General features: G+C 35.9%; 1 protein-coding gene across 1 annotated transcript; it reads left to right on the top strand.

Moving 5' to 3' along the window:
• The first annotated feature begins 13,097 nt into the window (after positions 1 to 13,097).
• On the top strand, positions 13,098 to 13,604 carry LOC149240985 (pathogenesis-related protein PR-1-like). Its single transcript, XM_089370396.1, has one exon. The coding sequence runs from the start codon at positions 13,098 to 13,100 to the stop codon at positions 13,602 to 13,604; it is 507 nt and encodes a 168-aa protein (XP_089226522.1).
• Positions 13,605 to 17,557: the final 3,953 nt, after the last annotated feature.

The raw sequence follows: 17,557 nt of genomic DNA on the forward strand, positions 1-17,557 counted from the left end.
TTTTATGGCAACAATAACAAGGTAGCAGCTAATACTCGACAGATGTAGCCTCGATACTGTTTCCGAAATTGCAGAGCAAACACTTCGCTAGCTGGCTAAAGAAAATGCTTTAGATCTGCCTACACTTCGCTTGTTTATATACTGTTTATGAAGACAATTAACAGAAAAGCAGGAGACATTTGTTATAAGAAGGAAGAAGGAAGGAGTCAATAAATAGTAACGTAAGCGGTAAAATACAGGGGATAACCTATCGCAGACATCAGATCCCCCCAACAGCAAAATGTAAGGTACAAAGACTGACGATTATATTATTTTTAGTTTTGAATTTAGAGAAGAGCCGGCGGGAACATATCTTGCTCGTTATGCACGTCGAGTAAAGCCCAAACTATGAACGAGATGAGAACGCATGCGGCGTTGTTTGACTTTGGACTATGGAGACACTCTGTTAGTAAGACGCGCAGTGCCCTGACATGCGCCGCGTCTACCATTTGGGAAGGAATCACAAAACAACGAGGTCGACCTCGGCCAACACGCAACTTAGCTATCATTTAAGTTATTATTCGGTAAGTAATTGAGGTGCTTCGCTAGGTTTTATAAATAAGCCTAAGGTATTTTACTGTTTTAAAAGGTAATAAAAATTAATTAAAACATTTAGTCAGGATGACCGTAATAAAATATTCTCATATAAATAACTCTTAAATGAGAAATATATTAACGTGGTAAAAAAATTGTTAATAATAATTTATTTAAATTTTAATTAATTATTTTAATTGTGGATACTATGTTAAGTCTTGATTAGATCTTAAATTATTAGTTCAATTTTTGTTCTTAGATAGGAGTATAATGTACTTTCATAGACTATAATTTAAAAAAAAATATTAAATAAAACCTATATTTATATATTTTAATTATACCCTTTGTTTTAAAAAAATTTAAAAAAAAAATCATATAAATATAAGTTAGACATGTTCTTTTTCACCGGGATTTTTTGTCTTATGATATATTTATAATTTTTTTTTCAAGGGAATTAGTAATTCTGCTGTTTTCGTACGAATGCGACCTAGGTTTACTTTGGACCGCTACCACTCTGATTTTTATTTAGATTTTTTTATTATTCTTTTCCAAGGGAATTAGTAATTCCGCTTTTTTATACGAATGTGATATAGGGTTTACTTTGGATCGCTACCCCTCTAATTTTTAGGTACGTCTCACCATCTTCCAAGTATTGACATACTCTTTATGTTCAGAAAAATTAAAAATTATTGTAAATAAATTTAAACTTAATATTTATTAATATTTTTTTAGTTGAAGCAAAAATCGTACTTTCTATTCACTTGTAGCTAAAAAATATTTTACATAAAATACAACAAACCTAAAGCCAATTGTTCGAGCTCTTGGTTGAGGGTCCACAAAACAAAACAACCTCCTAAATTGTTCGATATGTCTGACGGACGAGGATTTAAATCTAAACGTAACCAGAAAACTTAATAAGTCTTTAAGCGGACCCGATCAGGAAATAGAGACCGCGGTGAAAAGATTTCGGGTCCGCTAGGGTGATAACCCTCGAGCAAGTGATCCGCTCGAAGCTCCCCGATCCCGACCCTGAGGAGAAATATGCAAGGAAGATAACCCGGTCCCATCAACTTGCACATAAAAACTTTAGTCGTAGATCTGCTAATCCCAGATCCAACGGCTTTAACGGATATCGAGCTAGAAATAAGATCGAGGAATACCCGCTCGATGAAGGTAGTATACTCTCTCCTCCTTGAGCCACGTGTTGAACGGTTAGTGGCATCAGGAGCCTTTCTATTAAACCACTCAGGCTCTTGAGGGAGCCCGAAAACCAGTTTGATTGTAGCAAAGCTGCCTTGAACCGTAGCAAAACTCTTGGTGTCGCAGTTTAGCATCACGCGCTTCCCCCGCTGCCATCCTTCCCACTGCAAGACCCAAATGTGCCAATTCTCTGGTCCTCTATTTGTTGAACCCTTATTATCCATCAGCGTGATCTTCGACTGGCTACTTCTCCTTCATGCACTGATAATGCTCCCTGTCTACATGAGCCAAAGTGTGGCAGTCCTCACACAGTTTCCCTGCGGGTACCGACTCCCACAGCCAAATTGTGTTGTCTCTCATACAGAGCACCCCTTCATTAGCTAGTCGGTCCGCCACTCTATTTGCATTTGTATGCACATGAACAAATCTAAGTGTTTTTAGTATTCTTAGGTGAGATTGAATTCTGTGATAAACCTGCAAAAGTCTCTAGTGGTTCGAAACTTTGTCTGGTGCAGTGCCAGTGCCTATTTCTTTGACCGGATTAATTGTTAATTCCGAGTCAGCCTCTATGATTGTATTATGAAAATTATATTCAATCAGAATTTCTTGGCATTGTTCAATGGCCATGAGTTCTGCCATATTGTTAGTGGCATTCCCCAAATGACTGTGAAAGATGATTTTTATATTGCCATCTTCATCTCTTATGACTCCTCCGTAACCAGCATCCCGAGGGTTTCCTTTTTAGACTCCATCTATATTGAATTTCAAAAATCCATGGGGAGGGGGTTGCCAGCAAGCCTTTCCTTCTGATATGTGCCTTGCGATCTTATTTATGCCTTGAGGGACTGGCAGTTGGAGCCCCAACAGTCGTAGAATTTGAGCATCCTAGTGATAAGGGGGTTTCTCAGGGGGTTTCCTCAGAAGGGCATTAACAATTTCTTTGAGTTGTTTTAAGATCTAAACCTTGATGCTTTCGGTTGAGCTATTTTTGTCCTTGAAAGTCCTGTTGTTGCGTTCTTTCCAAATATCCCACATCAAAAATCCTAGAATTAGAGTCCATGCTATGTTGACTATTTCATTATCTGAGAAGTCTTTCCTCCAATTCTTTAAAGTTTCAGTGATGTCATTTTCATTTCTGTGTGATTGGTTGAAGATTGAAGCCACCCAGTTCCATAAGGTTGAGGTGAATGGGTAGAGGTTGAGAAGGTGATCCATAGTTTCATCCTGTAGACCACATAACTCACATTTTGATGGACCAACAAAACCTCTCTTTCTAAGATTTTCCCAAGTCAGAATCTTTTTATGCTGAACCAGCCACATGAACATTTTGATCTTCATCTAATGAGGGTTGTGCCATAGGTCCTTCCATATCTTATGAGGGCTTGGATAGTTAAGTCCGGTGGCTATTCTTTTGGCTTCTTTAAGGTTGAAGATTCCCTCATTTTTTCTCCCCCCCATCTTAGTTGGTCATTCAAGGTTGAGGTCAAAATTTTCCTCTTTTCTAGAATCGCTTCAAGAACTTCAACTTGGTTCTTCAAAGGAGTCTCTTCACTGTAAACTAGTATCTTCCATCTTCTCCATTTACCATTGTCCCTTGTTTGATCCCGAAAGTCACTTACCCTTTTCAGTCCTTTATTGATGGTGTCATTTTTTATAATGTCCAGTCCTTCTCTACATAGGTTAGGTTCCTGCTGCCAGTTATCCTCCCAGAACCAGGCAAGATTCCCATTTCTGAACTTCCAGAATCTATGTTTCTAAACTAAGGTTCTATCTTCCCAAGAATTGTTCCAAATATGGGAACCCCTGATGTGTCCTGCCATTCGAATGTGGTGCCTTTCTAGCTAGTCCATTGCATATTTTTTTTCCAGAGCTTAGCCCAGGGGTTTCTTGTTTCCTTTAGCCATCTCCACCAAAGTTTTGCCCCCAAAACTTTGCTTAGAGTGTCGGGGTCATGGAGACCCAAACCACCATGGGTTTTGGGTTTGCATAGCTTGTCCCAAGCTACCAGAGCCCATTTCTTTTTCTCTTCTCCTTTACCCCAAAGAAAATCTCTTTGGATATTCCTAATTTGTTGTGAAACTCCCTTTGGGACATGAAGCGCTGAAAACATGAAAATTGGAATGGTTTGTAGGACTGCCTTTGTAAGAACTAGCCTACTTGCTAAATTCAACGATCTGCTTGTCTAATTACTGACTTTGTCCTTCAGTTTATTAGTTACTAGCTCCCAAACTTCTTTACTAAGAGGTTTGAGAGGTATTCCCAGATATTTGGAAGGAAGATGATCTCTTTGAAAGCCGAGAATTCTGGAGAGATTTCCTTGAATAGAAATATCAGTATTGAAAAAGAAAACTTCTGATTTTGTGAGGCTTACAGCCGCCATCGCGAAATCATGCAGGATTTGTTTGAAAGCTTTGGCTTCCTTGACTGTGGGTGTGCCCTGCAACATAGTGTCATCCACAAATTGCTGATGAGTCAATGTGTCCCCATTCTAAGTAAGTTTGAGTCCCTGGATTCTTCCTTTCGCCTTGGCTGAATTGATCGCTTTGCCCAATCCTTCCATCATGAGAATGAAGAGGAAGGGGGAGAGCAAATCTCCTTGTCTGAGACCTCTTGAGGGTCTGAAGGTGCTGGATGGAGAGCCATTAAGAAGGATTGAACAACTGGCTGAGGTAACCAAGGCCATGACCCATCTTATCTAGTTGTGGTCAAATCCATACGCTTTAAGAACTTCCCTGATGTATGACCAGCTTAGCTTATCATAAGCCTTCGCTATGTCAAGCTATATTATCATACCTGCTTGCTTATTAATCTTGAGGGAATGAACCAATTTGTGAGCTTGAATGATATTATTGATAATTTGTTTACCTTCCACATAATCAGTCTGCTCCTCTGACATGAGCGTTGGGAGAAGGGGTTTGAGTCTGTAAGCAATAACTTTGGAAATAATTTTCTACACCACATTGCACAAAGCTATGGGTCTAAATTTGTTTGGTGTCATGGCTTTTTCCTGTTCAAGGATTAAGGCTATGAAGGAAGCATTAAGTGCTTTTAGAACTGTTCTTGATTTTCTCAAATCCTCCACCACACAAGAATATCATGTTTGACTGCTTCCCAACATGTTTTGAAGAAGTCTACATTGAAACAATCTGGGCCTGGAGCCTTCCCATTGTGCATTTCTTTAATTACTTCTTTGAATTCTTCTTCTATCACCGGTCTGTTTAGATTATAATTATCTACCCTGGTTACCAGTTATGGAATAAGTTGAGTGAAGCTTTTAATAAATTGAGATCTATCTGTAATGGTCTCCTCTGGTATGCTTTGAAAATGTTGTACCAGAACAGATTCCATTTCCTTTTGAGTATTAATCTCTTTCCCTTGAGGCTCTCTAAGTTTTGTGATCTGATTATGTGCCCCGTGTTCCATGGTAGACTTGTGAAAGAACTTGGTATTTCTTTCCCCTTCTTTAATCCATTGCACTCTTGATTTCTGTCTCCAGAAGATTTCCTCCGTTGGCATCTATTGTCCCATTCTTATTGAAGAGAGTCCGCTTGCATTTTCCTTTCCTCTGTGAAGCCTTCTGTGATAAGAATTTGGTTGGTTTCCTATAATTTTTTTTCCACTTCTCTTTCGGCTTTAAAAATATTACCAAACTCATTATTGTTCCATTCTTTAAGACTCAACTTGATGTGCTTGAGTCTCTGTTGGAGGAGGAACATTTTTGTGCCTTGAGTGGGCATGTCTTCCATCCACCATTTTCCAATATTAGTGATGAAGTGAGGGTGAGTGAGCTAGACATTTTCAAACCTGAAAGGTATGTTCCTCAGAGTGCCAATGAATGAAGCTTCTAGCTGAATGGGCCAGTGGTCTGAGCCTCCTAAAGGGAGGATCAAAGTAGTCATGATGCGGCCGGTGAGAAGGAGGTCCTCCAAGATTATGAATCTATCTAGTTTCGAGGCAACTTGAGAAGCTCCTCCTCTCTTGTTATTCCATGTGAAGGTTCCATTTATTGTTTCCATATCCACTAGTCTCATTTTGTTTAAGAAGTTCTGGAAGGCAATTGTGTCTCTTCCAAGTGTTCTAGTCCCTCCTTTTTTCTCTGTGGGAGATCTGATCATGTTGAAGTCCCCTCCTAGAATCCATATCATTACTGGGTGTCTCTCTCTCAGCTCCTCCAGTGAGGTGAGGAGCCTGAGTTTAGCTTCAAGATGTTGAGGACCATAGACATTTGTGATCATGTAACATTCCTTGTTCCCTAAAGGTTGGATAACCATTGAAATGTGGTTTTTGGATGCCTCAGCATCCAAGATTCTAAATTTCTGAGGATTCCATATAGTGAGAATTCCTCCTACTGTATTATTTGCATTAACTTCTAGGTACTCACATTTTATAAGCCATTTGCTATGTATTTCTCTGATTTTGTCTACAGAGCATTTTGTTTCCTGTATAAACATCATACCTGGTTTTTCTTCTTTTATTCTGTTACTGAGATTTATTTGTTTTCTTTTACTTCCTAGACCTTTAATGTTCCACAATGTAAGCTTCATGATAATGGGTTTGTAAAAGAGTAACCGGTGAGATATTTCATCTTACCTGAATTAATCATGAGTTTTCAACACTCTGTCAGCAATTCATTATGTCTCTTCCTTCCTCTTTTCTTGCCTGGGTTTTTAGTGGAGTGTCCTAGTGTTATCTCCATTGATTTAACCCCTCTATTCTCCTAGCTGTTGTGGTTCCTTTTGACTCCTGCAACCTTTGTTTGAGACCTTCGGAGGAATAGTTGTTGTACTCTGTCAAACTCCTCTTATGGTAGAGAGTTAATCCCTTTGTTGGTTCCCTGCTCTAGAAACTTTTCTAGATCAAGATTCTCCCTCTCAAGAATCTCCTGTAGGTCAGGGTTCTTCGTACCACCTTCACTTGGGGTCATCTCATGTTCCTTGCCCAATTCCATAGTGGTTGGTAGGTCCTCCTTTTGTTCATTGTTTTCCCGTATGATTTCCATGCTATCCACTTTTTCCTTCTCTACATGATTGTCCTCTGGTTCCTTGTTTGTTCCATTCTTTCCCCCTTCTTCTTCTAAAATCTCGAAACTGTTATGACTTGGTAGCTTTTTCTCTCTAGGTTTCTTTTGGTACTTTTTCCCCCTCCTTTCCTTCTGCATCCCACTTTGGTGAAACCTTCATGGTCTTTTCCTTTGTTAGTTTTCAGGTTGTCCTCCCTTTTGTTGAGTGGGAAATTTCTGAAGAGGTGCCCATGTTCATGACATTTACGGCATCTGAATGGGATGTGTTCATAGTAGACCACATGTACCCCTTCCTCATCATATACTTCCAGGATGACTTTATCAGGGAGTGCTCCTGATAAGTCCATTTCTACACATATGCGGGCGAAGGAGGTATATTTACCTCGCAGAGTTGCCTTTGATATATTTCTAAAATTACCTAATTTATTGCCTATAGCTTTTAAGGATTCAGGCAGTCAATAATCTAGAGGTAAGGAGTATAATCTAATCCATACTCAGACCGATGTGAACGTTTCTCGCTTCGGAACAAAGTTAATCACCCAAGGTCACATGTAAAGGCCTACGGCAACATAGAAGTAGGGTCCTCCTTCGAATACTCTGTCTTTGTCCTTTAGGTTAGTGAAAACCACTGTGAAAAACCCTTGGATCCAAGATGTAGATTAATTTCTCCCTTCGGTTTCCAGTTGTTTCTTATCCATGTGTACAACGCTTCCTCTGTGGGCCATATACCCATAAACTTACATATGACCACGTAAGTCGCCATGTGATCTATGTGCACCTGTAGTGCAGGATCGTTTAAGACCACCGGAGGTTTAATGTTTGTCTTGGGCTTGTAGGGTCCTGTCGTAGATATGTTCTCCGTACTCTGACTGTTGTCTCCTAATTTCATTTCCCTCCTAATTTCCTCATGGATCCCTTCCTTTTCAAGGGATTTGCTACTTTCTGGCTTTTGAGTGCCAGTTGTCTTTGTCTCTGCCTCCATTGGTTTCCAGAAATTGTTCAGACTCACCTCCTTGCTTCTGTTTGAAACCACGTTACTGTAGGAGGGAGTGAAGCTCCCCCCTCCATGCTCCTCCATAGTTACCAGCTCGCTCCTTTCGCTCCCTGTTCAAAACCCTAGTCCTACCTTGTTTATTCCTCCCCAACTTTTTCATAATTACCTAATATTTATTAATATTAATATTGATAACAATTTAGCTATATAATTATTATAAATTTATAAAATTTAAAATTTAAAAAAAAAATCATAAATAAATTTAAATTTATATTGATAATAATTTAATTATATATTTATTAAAAAATATATATAAAATAATGTAAAATAATTTTATTTATTTATATATTTATTAAATATTATATATATATATATATATATATATATGTGTGTGTGTGTGTGTGTGTGGGGACACAATAATGATATTATATAGTATTCTTATTTATATAAGATAGCTATGAAATGATATTGGTGAATATTATAAAATGAATAAAAATACATAACAATGCAGATATAACTATGAAATTAATTAAAATTTAAAATTAAAATTAAAGGTTATATATATATATATATAGATATATATATAATATTATAATCTAAAAAAATAATATATACTTTTATATTTAAATGCACAATAATGATATTATATAATATTATAATTTACATAGAATAGTTAAGAAATTGGTGAATATTATAAAATGAATAAAACACATTATATAAATATGAAAATTTCTCTATGATACAATTATAGTTTACATAAAATAATTAAATTTAAAATTAATACATAAAATAACTAGAAATTAAAGTATCAAAATTTATAAGATAAGATTTGTAATTTTATATCTATATCTATCTATATATATAATTAATATTTAAATTAAAAAATATAATTTGCAATCATTGTAAAACTATAATTCTAATAAAGAAATATAATTAGTAATATTGTAGAATTTTTCTTTTTTTTTTTACATTGCATTTAATATTGCAAGTTCATTTTAGTTTTTAATAATTCTAGTTATGTCAATAAGTGTATTTATATTGAAACCAGTATCTTATATTTTTAGAGAAAATTTACTATAAATATCACATGTATGTTTGATATTTAGTTAAAAAAAAAAAACATCTTCATGGTCTTAGATTAATGAATGTTTGCGATTAATTTCATTAAATTACTTGTATTTTATAAATGAGGATTTGTAATTATTTGTATTATTAAAAAGTTTTTTTTTATGAGAAATGACTTTAATTTTAAGATTTATTATTTTTTTTTTTTTTTGTCAATTTTATTAACACAATTTTCATTCTTTTTTGTATTATAGTCCTAAGCCTATTAAAGTGTATAATCAAATTAATTCATATAACTAAATTAATAAAAATAAAATATCAACGTACTTTTGTGAAATATTTTAAAAACTAATAAAAATAAATAAATATAATTTAAATTTTCAAGATAGAATAATTAAAATATAATAAAATGTTATAAAAATTGAAAGTGCAAAATTTTAAAAATAAAATTAATGATATAATAAATATCGTAAAATTTAGCAATATACTAAATATTGTTAAGCAATGTTTTTAAAAGAAATAAGCACAACTCATTTATTTATAAAACACATATAACTTTAATATTGTTCACACACATTAAAAAACGTTATCTATTCAAATTCAAATTTTAACAGCATTACTCTTACAAAAAAACTCTTCTACCAATTTAATTTGAAATATAATTGGCCAATCATAAAACTTAGTCTATGAAGCCATGGTGATGTATATACGTGGCATATCATTTTTTTAGTTGATATCATCAATTTAATCCCACACCGTGTTTCTTAATATCACACCTCATTTAATTGGTTATGTTATTTTTCTATTTTTAATTTTAATTTTAATTTATTGTTTTTTAATCATCTATTTCATTAATTAATGTCATTGGCTTACTTAATTACCATGTTTTTTTATATCACACTATTTTAATAGATTGTGTTATTTTTTTTATTAATTGTTTCCAAATGAGACGTTAAATTGTATTTCATATTCTTTTTCCTCTAAAATTTCAATGATAAAATTTTAATTGATATTGTGATATAACCTTATCTTTATGCATTTTTTCTCACTATTTCATATTTCTATATCTAATATTTACAACGAGGTGAGGTGAGATCTCCGATGTTCATTCTAGCATATTTTTAAATTATGTCCATTTAACTATTGTTATATTTTTTAGTTCTATCTTGGTGACATTATCTTACATCTTTATCACTCTCTATTACCCATAAATGTAGGCCTAGTCAACCATGCATACTTCCATCTTCATCTTCTTCCATCCTACCCTTCTTCCTATGTGTTGTCTCCCTTCATACTTGATTTTATTCCTACTTTTTATTTCCCATCCCACTTGTTGTCTCTCTCTCAACCTCCAAAAACCCTCACAACTGTTTTTTTTTCAGAATTACTTTAGTAACTAAATCATACCTCCTCAAGTTCAAGAATACTAAGGATCTCATGACAGAGATATGAAAAGGAAGGAAGCTTATAATTGGCTTGCTAAATGGCGCTTAATATTTACCTCTATTGTTATTAGATATCATCACTCCTTTGTCCAATAATTTAGTATCTTCCATGAAAATGTTGAAAATGGTGTCATTTGTCTCCTCTTAACTTCAACAGATATAAGAAATTGAGGGGGCCTACAAGTGCTCTAACTATGATGCACTTTTATTTTGAGGGTTTTATAATAATAAAGGAGCTAAACAAAAGTTGAGATATTTGACCATAATTACCAATCCCACATTATTTCACCTGTAATAGCTATGCTATATTGTTGTGGTTGGTTTCTATTTTGTAGGATTATTCCACATTAAGATTGCCACGCCCTTGGATCTCCGTTAAAGAATATACTTACCATCCAAGACAATGATATCTCTTTCATTAAGATATAAGTATATCACGATTGTTTCTTAATGGGGGAGCTACGTAGAATAAGTTGATGCAAAAACTCGTGTATGATCTTGGATATTAGATATTTTCTAATACTGATTAACCTTATGCCACCCCAATTCATGCAATTTTATATTGACTTATTGAACTTGTGGAATATACTCTAGAATATACTCTAATTAATGTTCTTGGTGCTAAGCATTTTGCTAAAACAATATTTGTTCACCTAATCTAATTCCCCAAAAGAAACCTTATTGAACCATCATTCTAGTGGCTTAAGAATTGCTCCATTTAATTGAGCTAGTGCATTATAGCTATCACCCATCTTGATAAAATTTCCCTTATCAAATCTATCTTGGATTTCATGCCCCTATTTTATATCTTTAGAATACTTCTTTAGAATACTTTCCTATGGAGAGGTTTCGATAAAGTATACAAATGGACCCAAATATTGTTCCATTTAAGTGAGCTAGTTGCTATCCATTGAGTGCATCATAGCTATTAACTTTTCATCAAAGCTAGAGTGAATAAGACTTTGATTCCACTTAGGGAAGACCATGTGGATTATGGACAAGATGGAATCAACCATTTCCTATCTATACACTATTGGTTCAATAAAGATTACACTAAAAATCCCTTTTTTATTCCGACACTTCTTCATCATACTTTTTGGGTTTTCACGATATTGGTATGCTTTTTGTTCCTCATGTTAAAATGGATTTGTGAAAGAAATTTCAATTCCTAAACGGATCTTTCAGCCGTCATATTCTGTCCTCGATTTTTGTTTGCACAATATTTCTTTTCATTAATCTATACCCATGACTTCCTTAAGTATTCTTCTTGAATTTCCGGTTCTATTATGCATCAATTTAGAATAATGCTAACTTGAAAAGCTTTCGTACCTTCTTAAGGTTTCTTATTCAAAGAAAATATTACCAAAGACTTCTCTATTATTTTTTACTCTTTTCTTAGATTTCTTTTAACTTTTATTGAAATCCATATCAGATGGGACTTCAACTAGAACATACACTAATAAATAAATAAAATTATCAGAAGAAAAATTCTCAAATTTGAACAACCTTTTGTTGAGGGAAATAGAGCAATTTCAGGCTAGTTTAATGAACAAATTATTTCGGCACATGTAAAGTAAATATCCTTAAAATAATCAATCTCGAAAAAAATCTCTTTTAATAAGAAAGAATTAAATCTAATCGCAATTTTATTGGAACCTGTTCGTTATTCAAACTGAGTAATGCGTATGTAACACAGATATCCTATTTGACTACCAACTAATTATACTTGAGCTCAATTACGAAATCATTGAATGCTTTGCTATGAGAATCTAAGTCTTCTTAGCCCTCTATTATTTTCTTGAAGCGACGTAAACATGTTGAAATAACGTCTAATTACCAGTTATGTTTTCGGGCAAGTTCCCCGATGGCCTCAAGGGAATTTAGGAATGGTAACGTAAAAAATGGCTTGGTGGGTCTATAAGCAATGGAACAAGCAACCCATAATCGAACTGAGAGGGTTTGAATGGTTTAACATAGTAATGAATGGTTTAACGTAACACTACGATAGATAAAGTAATACGGGACGGTACTTCGAGATGCCACTCATGTCTATCCATGCATGCAATATTTTGATGATTTGTAGGATGTTACTCTGGTTGGAAATACCCAGAAGAAGCAACGGATTTCCGCGTCCTTCACATGCGTGGCAGATTTATATGAACCCCAGAGTCCGCTCGGGCATTCCGCTGGCTAGGCTTGTAAAATAAGCAATCATTATCTGGATGGAATTTGTGATTCTTTGTCAAACTACAAACTGCCGTCGCTCTATCTGTTGTCACCGCTATCTCCTTCGACCAAGTCAAACCTCGGTGCACGTTACTTCACTTGGAAGCGTGAGATAGATATGTTCGTTGCATTCGCAGGTGGCTAAACCTTCTAACGCTTGATGTGCAAAATAGCGCCGATTTATGTAGCTACCACGACTGAAAGTTGAAAAGGATATGCTACAACCATGCACATTTCTTTCTGTCTTTATATTTTTCCATTTTTCTTTTTTTAGACTGTATTGTTCGGAGGATATGATGTCGACACTATGTTATCCCATATATCTTGCTTAACGCTTACGTTTGCGGCCGCAGCTGAAATTCACAACTTCTTCGCTCTTATTACAAGTCTGCTTTGCGTTTCTCTTAATAGTCTACATCAACATTATATAAACAGTTAAGTGCAGGCAGACTTTAACATCTTTTCATCAGCGAAGAATTTCCTCTGCAGTTGTAGTCAAATATTGCCCGCTGCATCCGTCCAGACCTAGGCGTTACTTTGCTACTAATCAGGTTTTTTCTTCATTTTTACTAAAATGGGCAGCCGGTTGTGTCTATGGGTTGTAGTCGTTGCCTTAATCGCTGTAACGAGCGGCTTACAAATGGTTGCAGCAGGTACGGCCATTATTGAAACGATTCAAGGATTTCTAGTTCCACAGAACCAGGCGAGAAGGCAAGTGGGAGTCCCTCCACTAAAATGGGATGCCACGCTGACAAAATATGCCCGTACATATGCAAGGGAAAGAAGGGGCGACTGCCTCCTCCAGCATTCAGAAGGGCCTTTCGGAGAGAACATATTCTGGGGAAGCGGCAGCCACTGGAACGCTACAGATGCTGTTGGTGCATGGGTGGATGAGAGGAAGTGGTATAACTATGCAAAAAATAGTTGCAGCTCGGGGCAAGACTGCACCCACTACACTCAGATCGTCTGGAGAACAACCACAAAAGTTGGATGTGCGGCCATCAAATGCAAGAGCGGTGACACCTTTATCACATGCAATTACTATCCTGCTGGCAACTATATTGGTGCCAGACCCTACTGAAATGTCCAACAATTAGCACTCATTCTCCGTATTGGATTTACCAGTTTCCCCATACAATGATTTCATTCTTTCAGAATCCCACCTCTAATCATAATTATTCCATTTTCATTCTTCGTATGTAATTGCACATACCGTTGTTGAGATCGTATTGATTCATGATTTTGGGATGTAAGTTGTTCCGATATTTGAGGAACACATCATTTTCTAGTACTCAATAAAATTCATCATCGATCCACATTTTCTAGTGCCCAATAAAATTCACCATCAATTGTGGATCAGCCTAAACTGACCATTGGCTAAATTTCTCTATTGTTTTCCTGTGTTTTGTTTAATTAATGAATTAAAAACTCATAATGAATTATGCATGAGTACTCAATAAAATTCATCATCGATCCACATTTTCCAGTGCCCAATAAAATTCACCATCAATTGTGGATCAGCCTAAACTGACCATTGGCTAAATTTCTCTATTGTTTTCCTGTGTTTTGTTTAATTAATGAATTAAAAACTCATAATGAATTATGCGTGACTGAGGAAGCGGTGTATGTTTTAATAGTTGCCCAATTCCAATTCCAATTCAAATACGAAATAATTGGACTATCACAAAGTCAATTGGGCAAAATTTTGGAATATACATATATTCTAAATAAAATTAGATAGGAATATTGTTGAAATAATTATTTCAACTGAAGCTTTATTTGCGAAGCGATCTATCGCATATCGCAAATCGCAAATTCTCTCTGTCACTCTCCGTTATGTGTTGTGTTTTCTGGAGATTGCGATGGTACGATCGCAGATCACACCATATGCATGTGCTCCAATTTTGTGTTCCGACCAAATGATATTCTGCGATGCTATCCATTTGAAGTCAATGGTTGAAGTACAAGTAGCGAATGAATTTTAAGTGAAGGGAAAGTTACATTTATTGACCGCCAATACATGTCATTAAAACAGTAAATGGAATTTATTGTGGGTTGATAAGTTTTGGTGAAGTTTTTAATTTTATTTCAGGGGGAGTATGGCCTCAAGTAATAGTTGGTAAAAGCATTTAATTTTTATTATTTTTTTTTACGGAAGCATGGGAAGTGAAAACGTGAAGTAACTTCTTATTGTTGATATATATATGTAGTGTTTTTTTTGGTTGTGTTGATGAGAGAAAAGAGGGGAGACGCAACAGCTCCCATGTAATAGAATGGTAATACACAGCAGTGTAAATTGTGTTGTAATGCACAACAGTGCGAAGAAGTGAAAATATAAAACGCAGCAGCGCGTGAATGAAAAAGAAAGGCACAAACAGCAAAATAGAATATACAACAGACACAGCAGTCTGAGTCTTTTGTTTTTTTTTTTTTTTGTAAATCCCTTTGTGAGAGAGGAAGAACCATAGTTTGTAACACCAGTTATTTTATTGATGAATGCAAAGTTTTTTTTTTGTGTGTGGAAATCTCTGTTTGCTCAGAAATTTTTAAAGCTTCCCTGTGCTAAGATCCTGTGAGAGAGAAACATAACATTGTTCTCTCTTCTGTAGTTTGTTTGTTTTTGGGGATTTTACCAGAAAAATCCCCAACAGTGGTATCAGAGCCTAATCCAGGCTCTTTGAAGGGTTCAAAGAAGCTGAAGGAAGGATTCTTATTGCAGCAACTTCTCCAGCAGTGTGAAGACTCAGGAAAAAGTATCCAAGGTATTTCTGAAGTTTTTTTTGTGTGTTGCTGTTGAAGACAGTCTGTTATTTTAAATACACAGTGAAGCATTTGAAGCATAGTCAAGTACTGCAAGAATGGCTGGCACGAGCACCAGCGATAGTATGGGTATGCAGCTCTCATTATTTGATGGTAAAAACTATGACTATTGGGCAATAACAATGAAAGCCTTGTTTGCTTCCCAAGACTTATGGGAAATAGTTGAAGATGGTTTTGAACAACCAACAGATGAAAATGAGTTTAATAATCTAACTCAAGGAGAGAAAGATCTGTTAAAGAGCCACAAGAAGAAGGACTCAAAAGCCCTCTTCTTCTTGTATCAGGCAGTGCATGGAAGCGTGTTTCCAAGGTTAGCAGCAACTAAGACATCCAAAGAAGCATGACAAACTCTCAAGATAGCCTATCAAGGCATGGAGAAAGTAAAGACAGCTAAACTGCAGTTGCTGAGGAAAGATTTTGAGAATCTGTGCATGAAGGAGTCAGACAATATTGACTCATTCTTCACTCAAGTAATTGGCCTGGTCACACAAATAAGATCTCATGGAGAGATACTTTAAGAAAGGAGGATTGTGGAGAAACTATTGAGGTGCCTACCTTCAAGGTTCCATGTGATTGTCACCACCATAGAAGAGACAAAGGATCTCTCAAATTTTTCAGTTGATGAGCTACATGCATCACTGATAACACATGAGCAAAGGTAGAGTAGAAATGAAAACTTATCTCTAGAGCAAGCCTTCAAGAACCAGATGTCCTTTGGAAGAGGAAGAGGTCAAGGCAGAGGAAACAAGAGAGGAAGAGGCAGAAGCTAGAACAGAGGCAGAAGGAACAGTCCTGCAAATGCTCAAGGAAGAGGTAGCAATCCAAATCAGAACCAAGGCCAAGGCAGGAGCGAACAAAGTGGACAACATCATGCTCAAGGACAAAGGTATGAAAAATCCAATGTCCAATGTTACTATTGTAAAAAATATGGGCATTATGCCAGTGAATGTAGGAAGAAGCAACATGATGTGAATAATAGGTCTAATGTAGATATTACTAGAGAAAATGTCAGCCAAGATAATGTGTTGTTAGCTTGTAACATGGCTGAAACAAACAGTGAAGATATATGGTTTCTAGACTCCGGTTGCAGCAACCATATGACAGGAAACATAGCCCTGTTTTCTGCTTTAGATCAAAGTGTGAAGTCACAAGTCACACTTGGGACTGATAGCAAAATTTCTGTTATGGGTAAAGGAGAAATTAAAATATTTACAAAGCAAGGTGAAAGGAAAACCATAGCAGATGTCTATTACGTTCTTGGAATGAAATGTAACCTCTTGAGTATTGGACAGCTTGTTCAAAAGGGTTACAATGTTTTCTTTGTAAATGATGTATGCACCATCATGGATATTGCATCCAGCAAGCGATGCATTGTTGAAGTGAAGATGACGAGGAATAGAATGTTCCCTCTCAGAATAAGAGTAGATTTGAAAAACAAAGATGCAATGACAGCAGTTACCCAAGAGGCTCTCCAAAGTGTGCCAAAAGATGAAAATTGGTTGTGGCACTTGACATTTGGACATCTCAACTTTGGAGGTCTTAACTTGTTGAGCAGAAAAGGAATGGTAAGAGGATTACCATTGATAGAGAAACCAGACATCCTTTGTGAAGGCTGCATATTGGGAAAACAACACAGAGAAAGTTTTCCAAGCGGGAAAAGCATAAGGGCAAAGGCACCCTTAGAAATTGTCCACTCAGATTTATGTGAACCAATGCAAACCCCATCTTTAGCAGTCAGCCAATATTTTCTAACATTCATTGATGATTTTACAAGAAAGACTTGGGTTTATTTCTTGAAGAACAAATCAGAAGTGTTTGAAAAATTCCGAAATTTCAAAGCACTTGTGGAAAATCAAAGTGGGCTGCACATCAAAGTTTTGAGGACAGACAGAGGAGGTGAGTATATCTCCAAAGAATTTTTATGTTTTTGCAGAGAAAATGGAATACATAAGCAGTTTACAGCAAGGTACACCCCACAAAAAAATGGAGTTGCTGAAAGGAAGAACAGGACCATCATGGATATGGCGAGGAGCATGCTAAAGGCAAAGCATTTGCCAAATGATTATTGGGCTGAAGATGTAAATTGTGCAGTGTATATTTTGAATAGGTGTCCTACAAAAGCAGTGTTGAACAAAGTTCCGGAAGAAGCATGGAGTGGGAGAAAGCAAGGAGTCACCCACATGAAAATTTTTGGATGTGTGGCCTATGCACACA

This window comes from Pinus tabuliformis, chromosome 8 (assembly GCF_031772625.1).
Source record: "Pinus tabuliformis cultivar Carrire ecotype Pingquan chromosome 8, CPIR1, whole genome shotgun sequence".
In the NCBI taxonomy this organism is placed as follows: domain Eukaryota; kingdom Viridiplantae; phylum Streptophyta; class Pinopsida; order Pinales; family Pinaceae; genus Pinus; species Pinus tabuliformis.

Excerpts from the sequence above, each read along its gene's own strand:
- LOC149240985 (XM_089370396.1), top strand. The coding sequence starts at position 13,098 with ATGGGCAGCCGGTTGTGTCTATGGGTTGTAGTCGTTGCCTTAATCGCT.